The following is a 21866-nucleotide window of genomic DNA, read 5'->3' as shown; positions in this document are numbered from 1 at the left end:
AAATTCGTCAAAGATATAATTTAAACATATGAAAAAAAAATTATAATGCATGTATATTGATGACGTCAAATATCACTATATTTAATATTGCGCAGCTGTGAACGTTTTATTTTATAAAACATATATGTACATAAAGAATACGTCAAACTATTCAAAGAAATATGTAATATATGTAGTTTATTTGAAATGAAAAATCTTCATATAGGATCTAAAAATAAATTTTCCCTATTAAAAATTTGCAGTCTGTAGCATTAAAACTAGAGTACGAACGACGCTCGGTTATTATTATATAAAAAAAAAACTATTGAATAAAAGCGATTAACATTGAATTATTATAACTTAATGAACACACTCTATTTTATAAAACAATATAGCAAGGGCATTTGTAAGTAAAGTAACAATATACAAATGTCCTACTGTTGAACTAAATTCTGCCCTTGAGAAAATGGTATAGTACTACTCCTATAAAAAAGATTAGTTGTCGCAGATGTGGCAGATTTTACATTTCAAATATGTACGTTTCCTCACGATGTTGTCCTTCACCGCCAAGCATGATATATTATAAATGCAGATTAAGCACATAAAATGTTATGATGCTTGCATGGTTTTGATCCAGCAACCAACGGTTAAGATTCACCATTCTAGCCACTGGGCCTTCACAACCCTTAAGTATCGACTAACTACTGATAGAAGTCTAGTGTTACAGCCCCACGTACAAACTTTTTCAATTCAATGTGGCTACAATTGATTTAGAGCTCGGTGGTAAACGAATACTAAATAAATTCTGCGACCATCCAACGATGTGCTATGCAGCAACAAATATCTGTATACCTTTGGAACACTTGCTGTTACTTACGCTATCAAACACATATTCGCTTTCGATAATAACAACCGAACGCCTAAATATAAGAAATGAAGCCGTTTTCTAATTAATTGAATAAACCGAAATTTGAAATGAGTATTGGTTTTATTCATATATCAGTGTTCAGTAGAGCGAGGCAGTGAAGTTGGCGGCTCGGCGTAGTGCATGCGGTTGGATAGGTACGTAGGTACCCCCGTAGCCTGCCTCCACGACGCGCACTAAGCGTACATTGATCTGGAATTAAGCCAAGTATATAATTATAGCAACTACATTTTGTAAATAAGAGTCAATCTTAAAACATACTCATAAATATTAACTTGGCGATAGGGATTCTATTCACCAATCAGATATTCTACCGCCAGACAGCAATACTCAGTATTGTTGTGTTCCGGTTTATGACGTGAACCAGTTTACACTGGTTAACTTGAAACAATTATATTTCATAGCACCGTAAATTACGTAAATATTTTGATAGTGTCATTCTGAGTTCTGCGCCTAACTATAATCATAATTGTTATGATGAGGGTCATAACTTCTTAGGTTCTAAGTTTGGTATCGGTGTTATGTAAGGAATGGTTAATATTTCTTAGAGCGGCATGTTTATGGGCCTTCGTGACTGCTTACCACCATGTGGCTCATTTGCATCATGTAGCACTGATTAAACTGATCCAAAATAATAAATAGATATAAATATTATTAAAAAAAATATTAAACGTAATTTTACAAAACATTTCGTTGTTTCAAATTAGCAAAACTAACCCTTTTTTTCCTAAATAGAGGTAAGGTATTATTTCAAAGAGAGTTATAAAATTCTCGAATTAGCCGTGAGCTAAATACATAAGTAAAGTGATTTGATAACTGTGGTCGGTACCGTTTGAACGGAATTCCCAATAGACCTATGTATCTAAATACATAAACCTCGTAGGTTGTAATACGATGGAATTTCATCCACACAGTCTGATGCAAATAAAATAGGAAACATGTTACGTATAAACTGTCTCGTAACCGTGACAATTGCAATTCAATATGAAAATGTTTCTGTATTCAATATCACGTTTTATTTATTGTCGAACAAACAAAATAACTTAATAAAATCTTTGTTAATTATTATTCTTATATTTTTTGCACTTGTAAAAGTTTTAAGATGAAGAAAACACCAGTTTTTTTTTAAAACATTCGAACCGATTTCTCCATCTTTTTGGTATTTTACAAACTGCCCATTTATATAGTACAGTCACAGTAGAACTGAAATACAATATGATACTAAGGCTACCTGAAAGAGATCGTTGTGTTAGCGATAAGGCCGCCTCTTGTACATCTTTCCTATTTCCTAACCGTGTCTATGTGATTTAATTACTGGTGTACAATAAAGAGTATTTTGTTTTTTTTTTTTTGATATCAAGTAACAATAAAAAAAGGATTACCTCATGCTTCGAAACAGATCGTTTGAAGTACTTGTGGAAGCGCGTTGAGAGCGCCCACACGGCGCCGTTGTCGCGCTCCACCCAACGCACCTCTGCGCAGAACTGCAGCTTGTCTGCATCCTGAGCTAGAACTCTGCAAGCACAAAAAAACTCTTAGTCGATGATATGGAGTTTGCTTGTTTTGTCTATACGAATGTGATAGGTTATATTTTTATTATCTATAGGAATAGTATTAAATTTTGTTCCTTAGATTTTTTTTAAATATATAACTATAGTCTGCGCTATACGTACGTATTATATCATTGGTGTAAGTTGTAGAAGTATTATGACGAAAAATATAAAAATATATAATAACAAAAGAGTTTTTAAGCAACATTACTTTTGTCGATAATTAAATAGTAAATTTAACTATATTTTTACGATAATAATATACATTTTTATGTATACGTATGTAGTTCTTAAAGTGGATGCACATACATTAATTTATTTTATGGTATTTTTATAGCAAAATCAAACATATTTTAAATCAAATATCTTACTAGATATTTAATTGATACACATACCAATCATTCTTTTTTTGTTTCAATCGACATACATATATATACACATATATACGTTTACGTAAGATACACCTATGTATGTACGGCATGGATATACATAACAGAGTATGGATATAAAATTATGGTTACACATATAAAATGACCTTCCGACCACTTACTTATATGTATTCGATATTTTCTGTTTCTATAGACAGTTCCAAAATATTATCTTTATAAAATGTACTGTTTACTATAAAGAGCGAGTCTATAAAGCAAATCAGAATGATTTAATAAATGTATAACGCCGTTCAGTACCTGTGTGAGTTTGTAATAGGATTCCAGGCAGCTATTGCTGTTTCTGTCATTGGACTGAAGATTATGGTGTCATCCCTCGGATCCACGGCCAGACCGAGACCTTGGGAAGATTTACGTCCCACTAGATTAACGGGTAAGTCAGTTCCCTCTGCTGGGGGACCAGATGCCAGAACAGCTGTGGATACGCTGAATATTCTGGAAAAACATAATATATGTATATTAAATATAATATAAATAATATTTTTACTTGATATGTAATATAATTTATTCAAGGATAGGTTAAGTGAATAGTTTAGAATGTTTATACTTAATTGAAAGCGAATATACATTCTAAATAATGTAACAATGTAATATAACGTCTGTCTCTTAATAAAATCCACAATTGCTCAAACAAATCGCGTATCGCTTCCAATTTTTTTTTTTTTTTTTGTAAGAGTTAATTATAAATGTGCCTCGCGTTAGTTAATTATTTATGGAGTTGAAAGTTTTATTTATGGAGTTACCTGTCAGTAGCCAAAGGTTGGTAATAAAGTAATCCCTGGGCGGGAGAGTGGGCGAGACCGACAACGCCGTCCATTAGAGTGAACTTTTCACCGCCGATATCGTACTCTCCGAGGTCAGGGTCGGGGTACATGGATGCGTGGGTTACGCGCCAAGCATTGTCTCTTCTGCCATCATAGACGATGATACCTGAAAGAATATAATGTCGTGATAACTGCAACAATTCCTTTAATTAGCAAAATTTGAATTTAACGCGAACCATCTCTTGTAAATTCATAGTGAGAAATAAATCCTATAGATCGATTTCGACCATGGTGGTTCAAGGGAAACTAGCCTATATATGTATTGTGGGTCGGATCCAAGGAAAAAACAAGAAATTAATAACAAAGTTAACAAGTAAACGTCTTAATGTATCAATTAAAGGGATATCACGATTATCAACGTTCAAACTTATAAAATACTATTGCTATTATTATTAGCTAATCCTGAAATTGAACGTCATTGCCTAGAAAATATACGAGGCAATTAGTTAATATTATTGACGTTGTATTTTCTATGGAAATGAATGTCCTGGACATTTATTTATACTCAAAATTAATAAGTACTCTATCATAGTCAAGATTAAATTCGTTTTCGAATATGCTGTTTACTCTTAGTTTATCTTGAAATGAGCCAACTTTGCTATGGCACGTGTAACAGCTTTACTAATGTACGTGAATTTAGTGGCCAAGTGTTGGTCTTTTTTCGACGCGTTCTCCGCTTCGACATTTAAATAATCTAAGCGTTAAGCGAGACATTAATAAAAAATATTATAAGCAATATTTTCCATAGAATATTTAAAAAAACAAACAATTTTCACTGATGCCATTTCCCAGTAGTATTTTATTCTTTGTAACAAACATAAAAGCGTTTCCAAACTAACTTGATTCCTAAAAAATGATCGCCAGTCCAAGTATTTTATCATTTGACTCGCTCGCTTGTTATAATTTATAATAGACGTTTACAATTGGTTCTGTACAAACAAATTGTATCATTCTGTAACGTGAAATATTTCATAACGAAATATTAAATACTAATAATTCATTTTAATTGACTGTTATTAACTACTAGAGCAGCTATTGATGTAACACATATATACATACATGTGATATTAATAACAATTAATTAAGTGCACAGTAACTAATCTTTCGTCGTTTTTTTAATTATTATGAAACACATAATAAAATAAATAATCAACAAAGGAGCGCAGTGTTACTTAGGTTATTTATGATATTGTATTAATGTAATAAATTTATTAAATAATAACAGTCAATTCAACCTTACATATTAACTTTATAAACTCAAACAATAGATAATTAAGCTATATAACTAAACAAAGGTAATAAACATTATGTTCTACATGGTCATAATATTCGAAATCACAAGAATGTTTTTGTTTTAGAAATTTGTATACATATAATCTACTATTTAAGCTGACTAATATTATAAATACGAATATTTTGATGGATATTTGTTACAGATCAGAACGAATTTTTTCACGGAGGTAGATTATAGTTGGGAATAGCGCATAGGGTACATTTCATCCCTAACACTATATAACCTCTTACATGACGGAGGGCCCGCGGACGGAAGATATTTAATTACAATCTTTAATATCAGTTATTTCTATTAATAAGAAAATTTATATAATAATATGATAATTTACAAAGATATAATAAACTAGACAATATCAATTACAAAAAACTAACGCAAAGTTTCTAGTATGTATGTAATGAGTAAGTTTTAAGTCTTCACTTAAAAACAGAAGCAAACTGCCAATCAATGTTTAAACTCAAGAATTTACAATCTTTGATTATGTTATCTTGTATTAACAACACCGTAATTGCTTATTAATCAAAGCTGTCATCGTATAATTAATGACTGTCCCAATATTTCTGTATGCTCGATTTCTGACCCCGTCACTTCGCTGAGTTAATTACCTACCACACGGTAATTGCTGTTACAATTTTCAGTTACGCAATTATTTCGGAGAAAGCAGAGTTCCGATACACGTCGCTGACTTAAACAGTGAAACATACGCATTAAAGTGAAGCTAATTGATGTTAATCTTGGATTTTAGTTTTAAAACTACAAAATTAAATATTTAACGTCATTTATACCGTAGAATCAAACAAAAATTATGGCATATGTCATCTACGCCTTCTCGGCTGTGACAATTTCTATTATGGTAGAAACTAAGATTATCGTGGTCCAATAGAATTGACCCATATCTAATCAGTGTGACAGATCTATCGATCTTTGTGGCATCAGAAGTTATTTCTATATTAGTTTTGTAATAATTTTATTAACATGCCTTATATATAGCAGTGCATTGAAATGTCTATTGCAAGTGTCGCAATGTTTGTGGTTATAGAATTAGGTCAGTTGGACGCACGCTTACTTATACTTTTAAGCCAAGAATAAGAACCACCATTTACTGCCTCTTTATATTGCCTTTTTGGATGTATTGTTTGGGTTATTAATATTGGGTTATTAATTAATATTTATCGACATATATTGTTTTTGGAATAAGTTATCAATTAACAAGACCCATCTTCAGTTTCGATTATCAAAAAAGTACTATCAATATTCACATAAATTCATGGTTCATTAAAATAGCGAGTGTTTTAGTCTTGAAAGCAAACAAGACTAAATTTAATTATGGTCTATTTTTACAAAGGCATTGCTAAAGAACGACCTTAGTCATTTAAGTGTATTACGAAAAATATTCTTTTGTAACGATCAATTTTAAGGAAATCACTGAAGAGACGCCTATTAAAATAAAATGTATAATAACAGCTTACGCACTCATATATATATTGCCTTAATAATAGCAATATAAATGTGATTTAGTTAAGTTTTAAAATATATAATGATTAGCAATACTAATTGAGTAAAAATTTAATTTTTCTTTTGCTATGAAATAAATGCAATGATGGAGTTTACGATGATGGAATTTCTACAGACTCATAGATCTCATTTCTTAGAATTTATAGCAACGAGTTGAATTGTAGTTGCTGTCCATTACTAACCAATGTTACAAAACTATAAAATAAGTGGAAAACAAATGGAATGAATGTAACATAAACACACCTAAATATAAATGTACGTGAAACATTTTATACATCTCGTAAACCTAGTAGCTAGTCAGCTGATTCTGGAATAAAACCGACCATTTTTAACATGTCAAAAATCCATGCTATTGGATTTTTAATCAACGACTTACTTTTTAGTAGCCTGTATTTGTAAATTGGTAGTGTAACACTAGCCCTTGCCCTTGGAGAAGTGTCAACCAACTCCTAATATTAATATATCTTCGTTTTTCTCTTATTGCTGTCCCATCGAATTATTAACGTGGGCGAATGGAAAGTGCACATGTGTTTACGCAATGCGAACAATTATCCACTATTACATATCACGCGCAGTTGGGCAGTCTTTGATAATTCAGCCGGGAGCAGAGTCCTACATAGAACACAATAGTAGGGAGTGACTCTACTCTTGAAAGAAATTCCAGACGCCGCGCCGCTGCGATCGATGGATGCATTAACGTAACTTAATTTTCAAAATTGTTTGGAATGGAATACATGATTGTTTTTCTCAAAACGTATATAATTTATACGAGATATTACGTATTAAAGATTTCTGGCTTAGGGTTCAATGCCCGTGCGATACGGATGCGTGACCATCGACGTCGTTGTCACTCCGGGTATTGCTCGGCATAAGAGGCCCTCGTCGAAAACGAGAGCCGGAGAATAACACCGGAACGGAGATAGATATATTTTTTTTAATTATCATCTACGTTCTATGTATTTAATCACGATACCATAACATTGTGATATAACTTTAGTTTGGCTAATTAAAAAACGACAGTAAAAAAAGGAAATCAAAACACGTACAATTTTTGCGATAACAAAAAACGAACTAATTGACATCCTCTATATTTATGATACAGTATTTATTCCACGTCAATTTTGCTCCGAGTTTTGTCACTTTTAACTAGACCCGGATGTTAATCGAGCGTTATAGACACTAGTGTCCGGTTCCCATGCGAAATCTCGTGATACCATTTCTAGTACGTACTCTGCTCCAGCTATGATCGAATTATATAAACGTCAATTTTACAATAATTGTTACGCTACAGTCACTCGGGAATAGTTTACGTACAACGACGTACGTAAACAAATTTTCCGCTTGCATTAACAATCGTTATTTCGCTCATCAACAATTGTCTGGTCACGACTACTTTATAACAGTTAAGGCGTAGATATAAATGCACATTACTCATATTGTGATACATGCACAAAATGATTCATTATTTACGATTTTGTATGTACTAAACAATTCAGAAAGACCACAACGTTGTAGACAAAAGTATCACATGATTATGCCGCCTCAGAATGTGACGGTTTGAATTGTTATTTTTTGTGCTCTTTTATGCAATACGTGAGTGGTACTTGGCGGTATGAAACACGCGATACAATTAAACAGTTCCGCTAAACTGAGTACGTATTGAACATATTCATTATTGGTTTTAGTAATCCTTGTGATACTGTATCATTATCCAACCAAAATAGACTCAGTTATATAATCATCCTTTTTTCTATTTAGATTTATATAATTCGATTTTTACAATTACAAAAAAAATAAGTTTATTTATTTTAATATAAATACTAAGATTCTTTGTCTTGTGAAGATTCTGCATTTGACATTAATAACGTACAAAACTCCAACAAATATATTTGAGTCAGTTACAGTGGCCACAGCTTAAAGTGGCTACTTAAGACTTTTGTTTGTGTTTGTCATTTTGCTTCGTTTTATACTACGGAACAGTCGACACGGTTGCGTTTCAAGCTTGTTGATTTTTAACCAGTCAATTCGGAGAGCTTGGCCCACGAAATAATCGTCGCGGTCTGTTTTTTTAACAAAACTATATCTGCCCCTGACGATGGTTATAATTAGTTTTTTTTCCTATCCCTATCTCATATAAAAATACCGGACGTATCATTCTGAAATGGCACATTTTACATGGACACTTTAAGTGTTAATGATAAATATTATATATTTTTTATTCGTATGTACGTATATAGACCAATATACTTACTTAATTTTATTGAGTAAAAAATTGTAACCCACATATCAACATATCGGTAGCAACATAACAATACTAATTAAACAAATTACATGTTAATAAATAATACTAACTCGATTACAGTCATAATAAATTCTAAATGAGAAGTTTAATTTATCTTGTAATGAATAGTAAATAATTGAAATATTTATTGATCTTACCTGGGGCGACGGTGTCAGTGATGTAAGCGAATAGATTGTCACACGTCGAAGAATGACGGGAGGCGGGTGACCTGCTGTCATCCAGCACGATGTTGGTGAGGAGAGACGCAGGACGCAGCAGTTCTCGCGGGAAGTATACACTTCTGACCTGAAATGTAGACATTTCTTAGAAATTACATTTCATATACCTATAACTAAAGTTAAGTATACTCGTGGGCGTCACGGTAGCATGCGTAAGCGATCCAATGGCGCCCCCCGAAAGACGGAGAGGGTACCGCTGGTTTTTTAATGGGTAAACCCGGTGGACCTGGGCGCTCTCGGCGTCCAGGAACCGGGGAGTCCCACACACCCCCCCACCTTCCATCACGTGGGGGAAGCGCGTAACGCGTTTTACCAGCGAGAAAAAAAAGGTAAAATCGTGTCTTTGCTTGTTCAGATATTCTTTTGTTATGTGTTATAGGACGGATAAATGCGCCAACTGATGGTCACCTTATTCTATATACATTGGCTAAGCGTGAAAAATTAATCACTCTCTGCATCGCCAATGCGCCACCAACATTAGGAATAAAAATTTTGTGTCCTTTGGGCCTGCAGTTACACTGAATTATTTATCCTTCAAACCGGAAGAGCAATACTAGTATTGCTGTTTGGCGGTAGAATATATGACGAGTGGATGGTACTCGCACAAAGCCTACCACCAACTATATGTATATATTTAATGAAGTTACGTAACAATTGATTGTAAAAAAACTAATTTTATAATCTCACTATATATCTTAGCGTATGTAGATACCTATTTGTTATAGATAGGATCATAATTAAAGTATGTACAAATATGCTTAAGAACCATTAGACCATAAAAAATTACAAAAACTTGAATAGTGACCTTGTTTTTTAAGAACTAACAAGACTCGAGAAAAAATATATAATAGATAGGTACTCTTATATACAACATTCATTAATCCTATTTACAAACCCTAATTACTGTGATATGGTATCAAGGTATTAAATCGTTTACAACTTTTCTAAAAAGAATAATCAATGATTTCATCGTAAAAGATGTATCAAAGTAAGTAGTCTGATCTGGATAGTAGTTTGATCTTCTAAATTCGGTCAGTCTTATTTTTAATAAACAAAATCATATAGAATATAGTGTCTCAAACCTTTGTCAGATATTTAATATCGATTGGATTGTACTTACACTTACCTCAGTGTGCAGCCAATTAAAAAAAGCATGAATGTGTAAATTTTAGGCAAGGCCTGAGTTTTTATTGCAATATTATTTAAACGACCTTTTGTACAACATATGCATTCGTAATTTTAAATTTATTGCTTTAAAGTTATTGAATTTATTCTATAAGATTTAAAAGTAAAGGAAACGACATACGTTACAGTAATTGTCTGTAAATATTTAGGGTCTTTTAACGAGGATATTTATCAGAACATTTTGACAAATGAGTTAAAAAATTTGAACATTGCACAAACTTAAAATTGATTTATTTAAGTAATTAAAATTATAATGAACATCATACTCAACACAATTATTGCTTATCATATATATAAATCTTTACGACGTGAATCTGTGACATGGTAGGTATTTATTTACATAAAATATTTATAGAAGCTTTATAACTTATGTTTCTATCAGGGCTCAAACATCGCTAAATATAATGTATATTTCACATTGTCACAAGTATAGTTTGTATAAAATAAAGTGGAAATTAAGTAACTGATACAGATTATTGTAATTATAAATCTGTTATTACAATTTTATTAATTTACGAACGATATGACGTTTTTGTGGACAATATTTGAATATTAAAAATTTTGATCAGGAAATAAAATGTCACGGACAGTAAGTGTGAACATTTTATTTTTTCCTCACGATTGACCTCCGAGGACGTTTATATTGGAAAGGGTGTGCCGTATCCGTGCGATTGTTAGCCTACAATACGACAGTATCATTGAACTGCTGAGTTAGATCACATTCCATAATGTTAAGTCGCTATTATATGCTATTAACATTATTGTTACGATTCAAATACTCAAACGATCTCGACAGCTACAAAACGTAAACAGCTTGTAGCCTAGTGGACGTTACGTTTAGCTACATTCAAAATTTGGTAACACTTATTAAACCAATATCAGTGCTGAAAATAATACTATAACTTATAGCAGATATTTTTAACTTTGCCGTTTCATAAATTCAAATAATTTGTGAAAAGTACATTTGTAAAGAAGGCATATTATTCAATACAACTTTATATAGACAGTAAAAAAGCGTGGAGCTTGTTGTCTTCCATGCAGGATATATAACATACATATATAATTGTATTTAACTATAACGACTTTGTATCTTAAAGTATTGGAAAAGAGTAACTACTGATTTTCTTCCAGGTTCTTTCCGGTCTGGATCTGGATTCTAAACCGGTGGTAGATATAGTTTGTGAAATGACGATTCAGAAGTGCTTGTAAAAGCGTACACGAATAAAGTATATTTTGATTTTGGTTGAGCTGGATGTAGATATCAAGTTTTTATAAAGACAATAGTTATTATGATAGAAATTGAATGGCTAGTAGGTTTAACGTAAATGCTCCTAGTCAAGTCTGTAGTGTGACCATGACATGAAAAGAAATTACAATCCTTTTTATCAAGGATATGTAATTATAATTTATTACTGTTCTTCATTTACGCTTAAAAGATGACTTAAACTGATAGTTCTTAAATTAGAATATCAAAAAATACAATCACGATACTTATCTTGAGTATTATAATGCTTTACTCATATAAAAAAAAATCATAATCAGTTCTATACTTGCATAGTTAAAATATAAAGTTGAGATGGCCCAGTGGTTAGAAGGCGTGCATCTTAAACGATGATTGCGGGTTCAAACCCAGGCAAGCACCACTATATATATATGTGCTTAATTAAACAGAGGAAACCTGCATGTGTCTAATTTCATCAAAATTCCCAACAAACATTTTAGTCGTATAAAAAGAAATTACGCAACTAATAATTGTATAAGCGTTGTATAGAAGTCGTTTTATTTTTTTATACGACTTAGTGCCCCCCACAGTTTATTTGACTTATAGTCGTGTAAAAACGTCGTAGAAACGTCTATACGACTGTTTTATACGACTGTTACACGGCATTTAGTCGTGTAACCAGCTTGTGGCAGTAGAAACGTCTTTGCGACTTTTATACCGCCTATAGTCGTATTAGAGTGACGTATAAAACTCCTATACGAATTTAAGTCAATATGACTTTTTCACGACATTTATACGACTGAATGTCCTATAAGAGTTTTAAAATACACTAAATATTACATACACCGCCATTCATTTGCGTCTTTGTTAAAATAATTTTACATAGTTGAAATGGATAGAAAAAGCTGGGCAAATATATAAAAAAGTGGCCACTTTAAGAGGAATGTTAAAAATAACTATGCTACATTTCTTACCTCCAATTGTATTATATCGAATATAAGTACACGACAAGTTACCTGTCGATCAATTGGAGATTGTTCCGTAAGAAATTTAGTGTAGTAATATTAATCGAAGCGCTGAAAGTGCATTTAGTTGTTCTATAATAGTTGTCATGATTTTTTAAATATACTTATATCATTTTAATTAAAATAACAATATTTAGTAAGATTAAGATTTTTAAATATTTTTTTTTAACTGAAATAACATGTATTAGTATGATTATTGATTATTGACACCGTATTGTGGGAATCCCGTCACTTCCTCTCGTGGCGTGGTGTGCCCAGTGTCGTAAATAGCCTTTACTGCGCCCTGTGCGAGCTTCTATAACTGCGCCCTATTTAAGCAGACCCTTTGCCTATTTTACTGTCTCACTCACTAAAACTTAAACGCAGGTTCACTACTGCAAATGTGTTGCCCATTAACGATAAACACTAAACACAAATACGCTCGAGCACTGCCAAAAAAATGAGCGCGATGTATGTTTTTAATGATACTAGCATGTATGTAAGTTTGTATTGAAATCGAGTACTAGAGGCTCAGCGGAATCTTAACAAGAGTAAAACGAAAAAACAATAATCCTGCCCAGTCTGTCTGTGAGAGTCTACGCCCTGTGCCTGGGCACCGGTGGCACCGCCCTATTTATGCCACTGGGTGTGCCGAGTTGGTACTGCTGGTAACTGCCTGGCACGAGAAAACAAAAGGCGGTTGATTTTGAACGGAGAGTAGGGAAGAAGGCTAGATTGTGTATTAATGATAGTTCCGATTATGATAGCACAAATGGAGCCCATGAAAATGATATACTTCGTGATAATCTAAAAAAATAGGCATAAAATCTGATCTATTATATCACGTACCATTTTTTTTTATCAAAGCTCAACCAATAAATACTCAATAGTTATATAAAATATCAAGGTTTTAAACACTTGACAAATACTGACTGAACTCTAATTTCGTTTTCTATGGCGGAATATTTACAAATCCAATAATGACATAAAATGAAACGTCGTTTAGAAGTTGTATAAAAGTCTTTTCCTGCACTTGAAGTCGGGTAAAGGTAATTTTTAAAACCTACTTTAAAAAATCTCAATAAAATATTATTTATTTACTGAATTACACTAGCGCGTTCATTATATAGATAAAACTAGGGCATTATACTCGATAAAATTAATTTCCCATCAGATCAATATTCTTTGAACTTGAGTTTCGAAGTAAACACATAGATGAATAAACAAAAAATAATGTTCACAATCAATGAAGTTTGTTCGTGACAGCTTTCAAATTCAATTTACAATTAATATTTTATCCAGTCACTTTGACAACAAATATAGTCTTGTAAGAAGCGTTTTGGATACTGCTATTCGATCAAATGTCGTAAAGCAGCGGTAATAAACACTATAAGTCTGCCGCACGACCTCTATACGACCACTATGCGAGCACTATGCGACCAAAAAGTAACTTATACGACCGCTGCATGACTCTTATAGGACACTAAGTCGTATAAAATGGGCCTTTTCTTGGTGATGTCGACGTTATAGCGGCGTAACGGCGACCGGCTTATAGAACCAAAAGTTACTGGTGGCACGTCGTGGCGACCTTTCAAATGTTTGTTGGGTTCTACCACATGTGCATTCCACCAACCCGAATTGGAACAGCGTGCTGAAATATGTTCCATACCCTCTCCTTTATGGAAGGGAAGGCCTCATCCCAGCAGTGGGAAATTTACTTTACTATAGTTAAAATATGCATTGTATATTTAGCAAGTATTTTTAAAATTAATATTTTTGTGTATTTTAAATAAAACGGAGCACTATAAAGTATTGATATTTTGAAGTAGGAATTTAATAACTTGCATGTGCGATGAACCCAATTAGGCTTTCGCGTGAAAATTTAGAGCAATATACACACAGAAATCGGTTGGAAATCGAAGACAAAGTATGAATTGTTTAATTAATACATGTATCGGTAATACATAATTCCTATCGGATGCATAAATCAATTACGAATGCTTATTACGGAAACATCGATGTATTAATAACAATAGGTAATCGGTATTTAACATGTTTAATTGCAGGTTTTCATAACCGATTCATAATAAGTTACATATAAAAAAATATCGATTACTATTTAATATTAAAAAAAAAAAAACTGTATCGATATTCTATATAACAACAACATTATTTCCATCCAATCTAACATATTAATACTAACTTGTCATAATACTCTTAGACAATTAATTATGCCGTGTATTAATTACGAGTCATGAATATGTCAAACAAACCTTAATTAAATTATTTTAAAATAAAAACAATGCCTTCAAAAAAGACCCTAAAACTAAAAAATACAAAAAATTAGTTACATTTACATATGATTTCCTAACAGAACTAATAAATCAAGATTATTTTACGATTCGAGTACAAAAATCAATTTGATTGAACATCCAATTATAAAATGAACAGTAGGTATTTAATACACAATTAATTTACAATAAGCTTAGTAATACCATAAAATTAAAAAAAAAAATATTTATTCAACTTCTTAATTTTATTTACCATTTTTCGGCTGTAAACAAAAGCATTAACAAAGAAAGCTAATAAAACTATACATCCAATTACCATTATTACCATAGATTTTCTTTTATTTGAAATAGTAATAATTTTGTTGCTGTTTGTTAAAAACAGCTGTTTATAGTATAAAATTTTGCCAAAATCAATGACATTAGGTTCAGGTAAATTTAGGTATTTATATTATAACACTAATTATTAAATAAATGGAATTGCTAACTTTAATTTATTCATAAATTATTCATATTAAATAATATTTTTAAATGCTCTATAGATTTACTACACACAGGCAAGACCCGTAACCACAATTATGCGATCAGGAAATAAAAACATTCGGTGTTTGCAGGCTCCATTTTATACGTTAATAATCAAACATTTATACATGCTTATTAAGACACAGAATATCGTATTAAAAATCAACTAAGCCAAAGTATGTAGTTAAAACTAGATTAACTCATTGGAATGATCGTTTAATTATGATTTTTCGAACAGACACGGACAAGAATTAATCGCTTCACGCCCAGTCGATGCCAATAGTGCTACGCTGCATTTACAATTACACATTTTACGGTATTGAGAACACGGGCATAAGGTTATTTCACGTTTCAATCTTTGGTATTCATATCAATAAGATACTATGAATGATAGAAATTCTATTCGAATCTAAAATAGAAAATGTCATTGATCATTGTAGAGATATATAAGTTAAAACAACTTTTAATATCAATAAAAAATGCACACAATCATACTGATACTATTATTTGATCGTGTTTGTACGTTGTGTGTATTTTTAAAAGATGTAAAAGATAAGGAAACTAACAAAACATCATATAAAAATCATTCGCTAGAGATGAATGGACTGTATCTCATCACGTGACCACTGTAAGAATCATCTAAAAATTGATTTATTTCACTTAGAAATCGGTGACAAATATAATCAATCAAGCCACCTTTAGAAGTATTAAGGTAGTCGAAAGTTGGCGTCAGGCAGATTGACCGTATAAGTCATCAAGCCTTCTTTCGTGCGTTATACAAACTGCGCCGAACACAAATGAATGGGTTCAGGGTAAGCAGGTGATGATGGCGACAAAATTTACTATTTAACTATTACTTATACATGCATAGAGTGATTGGAATATTAACTTCTATTTTTTATATAGAAAAAACTGGCAAACCGGGCAAAAACCGCCGTCACCATCACCCATAGACAATGACGTTGTAAGAAATATTAACTATTCCTTACATCGTCAATGTGCCACCAACCTTGGGAACTAAGATGTTATGTCCCTTGTGCCTGTAGTTACACTGGCTCACTCACCCTTCAAACCGGAACACAACAATACTGAGTACTGTTATTTGGCGGTAGAATATCTGATGAGTGGGTGGTACCTACCCAGACGGGCTTGCACAAAGCCCTACCACCAAGTAAATAAGAATAAGTAAGTATTAAGTAAGACTTATTGTTATGCCTGTAATACTACTACTAATATTGCTGTTTGGCTGTAAAATATACGATGATTGGATAGATAACCCAGACGGGTTAACACAAAACCCACTAATACCAAGTATAATCCACCGATGGAACGTAAAATTTAAGCTCTTTGCTGTTTTTTTTTGCTCATTTTTATCAAATCATCTTTTAGGGAACATCGTTAAATTTTTTACTTTAGTAAACAAAGCTTTGTGATGTCAATACCGTAATAATTAAAACTTACCCAAGGTTATCAAATTATAAAAGCTGTATCGCCATATAAAAATGCATATGAGTAAAATTATTGAATAATATAAAGCGTAAACTAGTTTGAAATATACTGCATTAACAGAATTAATAATCAAGACTTATAAATAATTAATTAAGTATTTATACTTTTAGGAAATACCAAAACAAAGGATCCAAACTATTGCGATAGCTACCAAAATAATAATTAAACTACACAACTAAAGAATCTATTAAATATTTACAATTATTTCTAAATCTTTAAGGATATCCTTGTCCATTGTTTGTGTAACTATATATGTATGGTATATAGGAAGACGTATGTATTACAGACAGTGAACGAAATTAATGTGCTTCACGTAACGTCTGAATGATTTTAATATAATGTATTTTTATTAATACAAAATATATCTTTCGCTCGTTATTGCTAAAACATGCCCAGCTGTAGCATCAAACAAAAAAATAGTAAAATTTTAAGATCTCTTAACCGTGACCAATTCTAAGGTAAATTCTCGTTTGCAATCGTATTAATTAGAATCAGCTGATGAAGTAAGCCTACCAGTCGGTAATTCCAGGCAAAACACTCTTAAACGCACATACAGTACAGTGAATTATTCTCACAGTCCATAAACTGTAACGATGGCATAATATATCAATAAAAAGTAACCATTATTCTAGTGTATCGAAAAACAAATTCCATACACTTGTAAAGTTGAATAATTGTTCCGTATTTTCACAGCCATTTAAAATCTAGATAATGAATAAATAATTGCTATTAACTTCATTGTAATGGTTTAATTCCAATGAGCGTAAAACTTTAAATCGAAACAGGCTAGTTTACCCAGTGAACCTGTATTTGAGATATCGCGTTATGGAGGTCAGTTTATATAATGCATTAAAACAAGGTCGTATTGCAAACTTAAAACAATAATACCGTTCACACTCTTTGCTTATTTAACAAAATATAACAACAATATTTGTTATTCATTAAAATAAATATTTAAAACATAAATAAAATATGTATTTCGTATTTAATTAATACTTGGAATTTAGTAATAATACCGGTAGTGTATAGTTTTTTTTTATTAAATACTAGTAATTTGTTATATTACCATTAAAGATTGTGACCCAATTGAAATCAAATAGTTTTGTTTTGCTTTATCGATACAGTTTGCTCACCGCAGTCGCTCGAATACGTACCTTAATTATTTTTAGTATAATTTAAGTCAATTATTACATTCTTTTTTTTCTATTAAAGTTACTAATATCATACTTTGTCCGCAACGTGATATTGGGAAACAATTCACAAGATACGTTATATACTGTTTTAGGATCTTCCGTGTAAATTTTAATTATTATTATAATATGCCTCAGTGGCATTACATCGAAATTTAAATCTAAAAATAACGTTAAACAAAATATATTTTAATTTAACTTAAAAAAATAAATAAAATAAATTTATATAGAAGTAAACAATATGTTAACTTACCAAGCGGTCGGTAGCCATATCAAAAATAAGGATCTTTGGTGGGCAAACACGTCGGAAGTCGTCAAGGCTGGTAATAACGCCGGCATCCAAAACCCAGAGCCTGTTGCAACGATCAGCACGCACGCGATACACAGATATCAAACCTGTGCAGTTGATGTCCCCACGTCCAGCTGAATGCCATGACCAGTCGGGATACGCCTGGAGGAAAAATGTTTATAAATTATATAATTTTTCTATTACTTATATATATCCTTTTTTTTAGGTTTCATGATTAATCGTTTAAAGTATAAATCTTAAACGTTACGGTGTAACTGTACATCCATAATCAAGTAATTTTTAGTAAAAAAAAAAAAAATAAGAAGACTTCCAAAAAAATTGTAGATATATTTGATAAAAATACTAAATAATACAAAAATACTTAATTGTTATCTTAACATATATAGATAAAACATACACATACTATATACATACAATAAATACATGTAGGTATACCTAACCTCAATATCCCATTCTAGTAATGGCCACATTTAACCTTAAACAGTTTACAGAAAAACTTCTAAAGATTGATTTGTTGTATTTGTTTTGAACACTGATAAATTGAATTATTACAACAAATAAATAAAAAAACAACGCATGAATTATTTACAAACAGTTGATTTTTCACGTAGAATACTAATCAATGAACAGGACAAAGAAATATATCATTGGAGAGAATTTCAATAGCCGTGTGAATTGTTAACATAAGACCAGACTATTTTAAATCGAGTTACAAGAATAATTGCGAATTATATTTGAATGGAATCGTTAAATAAGTTCACGTTTATATCTGACTTTCAATTTCAAGTAAACATTTCGTACATACAAATTATCTGCGGCAAATATAAAATATACTGGCACAACTTTTCTGTTTTCAGTATTTGAGAGAACAATATGAATCGGTCATATAACCATTTAAAACATCAAATAATATATATTTATGGATACACACATAAAACAATCTTAAGGACTAAAATTTTTCATCTGAAGCTTTTATTAGTTGAAAAAAATCCAATTATTAACTCACTTCTCACTTCGATACTCGCACTTTACATACTTAAACATACATTATTTAAGTATAAATAATAAATTAATTTGTGCATTTGTTCTTCTCCTGCATTTGAAGACAAGAGGCCTTAGCCCAGCAGTGGTATGTTTATATGCTAATTCTTTTGTTTTGTTCTATTAAACCGAAATAGTGTCTCATAAAAATTGATTTATTTGAAAATAATGACTTGAGTTGTACGGCTTTATTGAACATAAAAATAACCTTTAAATAGCTTTGATTGACAGAACTTCCTTATCGGCGCAATAAATTAAGTTTCTTACTCGTGTTATATCATAATACTACGAGACATTCGTATCGAGGCACGTTTTTTAGAAAATGTATATACATAAACTAACTCTGCAATAAACGAATACCCTGTAATGCTTAACAAGCATCGTTTCGAATGTTTTGTTTGGTAACTAAATTAGTCATTTATTTTAATCTTATTAATAATTTAATAGGAAACAGATTGCGTTACTTTATTTTTACATAGGATAAGGATTCATCCATAACATTGAAATATGTGACATTTCAATTTATCTAATATTAACTTAGCTCCCTCAAAAGACCTTAACATTATTATGATAAACAAACATTGATGACCCCTGATCGATTTTGCCCACGGCGACAAGTTAACTAGACAAGTCCACAGCACACTATATAAGTATAGAGGTGTAGGCGCGAATGCAAATGCACTCTATATTACCTCACTGTCATAATCCGAGGGAACGATAAGTCGGATCCGACTGAGACGAACTTCCACATTCCAGGATGCTACTAAGAATTATTCGACAGAAAATCCCAGTAACTTTTTATCAGCCCGAAATGCCGTTCGAATCCATGACTTAACTAGCGAGGCAAATACTGTAAAATGTCAATAACAAAATTCGTGCATATACAATGAAACGAAACAATGAAGTATTCAAATTTCTTAAGCTGAACTGCAGATTGTTTAGTACCGCACTAAACCTTGGATTACTGGAGATTAAAGTAAATTCAAACCACTATATTTTGAACGGTTATATTGAAGTTTAATTATATAATATACGGCTTAAATTTGGTGGAATTTAAATTATATGTGAGTATTATCATCTATCATATTATTATATGGCAACATAAAAAGTTTCAATTCGAATATCGAACACATTCATTTTCGTAGTTCGCATGTTTTATTGTTTTTGTAGGAGTGTTTAAAAATCTGAAAACTTTTGTAAGTCGTAATATAAATATATCAAGAGAATTTTATTTCATAAAGTAAAGGCGTAGGTACCTACTAAGAATAATTCTTCGAAATTAACATGGAAGTGTCCATAACCTTCATTTGACCAAAATGTACAAAGTGTAGTAAGCGCACTACATCTGTCCCGTTGAAAACCAACTCACATATTTTTTCTTAACTTAATATGGTGGAATCTGTCATGAATTTATGATTTAATATAAAGTAATAAAATATTTCTCTACAACTAATCATATTTCCTAGGGGTTCGGTTTATAACGAAGGCAAAATTGGGTTGGAGGTGGATTAAATTATAAATATATATGAATGGGCATAATATTATAATTACCTATACTTAATTACGATTTTCTGCCGAGTAAAGGGTATTGACCTTAACAAGACAAAAACATAAAAGTCACTAAGTCACCGGTAGCAAGATTAGTTGATATTTCCAAAAGTTTTTACTTCCCTTTTATTTATCTGTCTACATTCGGAAAAACGTAGCTACTTATAATATGATTATTTATTTTTCTTACGATAAAACAGCAATAAAATTGACAGCATTTTTTAAACTACTACTAGTGGAGTAAACTGGATTTTACTGGTTAACTATATAAGTCACAAAGCTTTAATGTTCAATATCACCGCACAAAATGGCGAATGCTCTTTGCTGCTAATTTAATCACCAATGGAGCTCGCCAAGGCCATGCCTTAGTTCCTGCCCTTCACGCTTTCTCGTGACAATTCTGAGCTGCCCGCTTCGTGTGTAAGACAAGCATGCGCCCACGCAGCGAGGTCGCACACTGACAGTAATTGTGTAACCAACCCATGGCAATTGATAGGAGTTTTTTGTCGAAAACACTTAATTGTAACCATTTGACAGAATATTTTTTTTTACAATTGAACGAACTTCACGGATTAATTAAATTTGATTTAAGAATATAATCATTTGGTTTTTATTATTATTCATTAAAATATTATAAGGCAAACAGTCAAGAATCTATTCGTTCAAATTGCGTGGACTGCTAGGAAAAAAATGGTCGCTATAACGATTAGGTGTCAAGTTTTTATGTAACAAAGTAGATATTAATAGTAAATAATGACAAAAAATACGTCTGAATTTTTTTAGTAGGCCTATGAATTTTAACAAGTTAACAGTATATTTTTAAGTTACTGAAAGTTTTCAACGTTGATACATTTATGTTTTATGACATATACATTTAAGAAAATACTAGTTTTCGCCCGTGGCCTCGCCCGAGTAGTCGGTCGGTCGCAGGTTTAAGGTATAAAAAGCCTTCCTCGGTGTTCAAGTTTGTTCCATACCCATCAAAATCTGTTAAGTG

General features: G+C 31.6%; 1 protein-coding gene across 1 annotated transcript in view; it reads right to left on the bottom strand.

Moving 5' to 3' along the window:
* Positions 1–876: 876 nt before the first annotated feature.
* LOC124530081 (protein yellow-like) overlaps positions 877–21866 on the bottom strand; it is a 33407-nt gene continuing 12417 nt past the window's right edge. The window contains exons 3-8 of the mRNA XM_047104076.1: positions 18224–18421; positions 8970–9117; positions 3644–3830; positions 3141–3335; positions 2287–2419; positions 877–1096 (exon numbers count right to left, since the gene is read on the bottom strand). Of these exons, the coding sequence (XP_046960032.1) occupies positions 986–1096; positions 2287–2419; positions 3141–3335; positions 3644–3830; positions 8970–9117; positions 18224–18421 (972 nt within the window). The 3' untranslated portion in view covers positions 877–985. The remainder of the gene's footprint in view (positions 1097–2286; positions 2420–3140; positions 3336–3643; positions 3831–8969; positions 9118–18223; positions 18422–21866) is intronic.

This window comes from Vanessa cardui, chromosome 5 (genome assembly GCF_905220365.1).
Source record: "Vanessa cardui chromosome 5, ilVanCard2.1, whole genome shotgun sequence".
In the NCBI taxonomy this organism is placed as follows: domain Eukaryota; kingdom Metazoa; phylum Arthropoda; class Insecta; order Lepidoptera; family Nymphalidae; genus Vanessa; species Vanessa cardui.
Note: the sequence above shows the minus strand (reverse complement) of the source record. Positions and strands in the feature narration are given on the sequence as shown.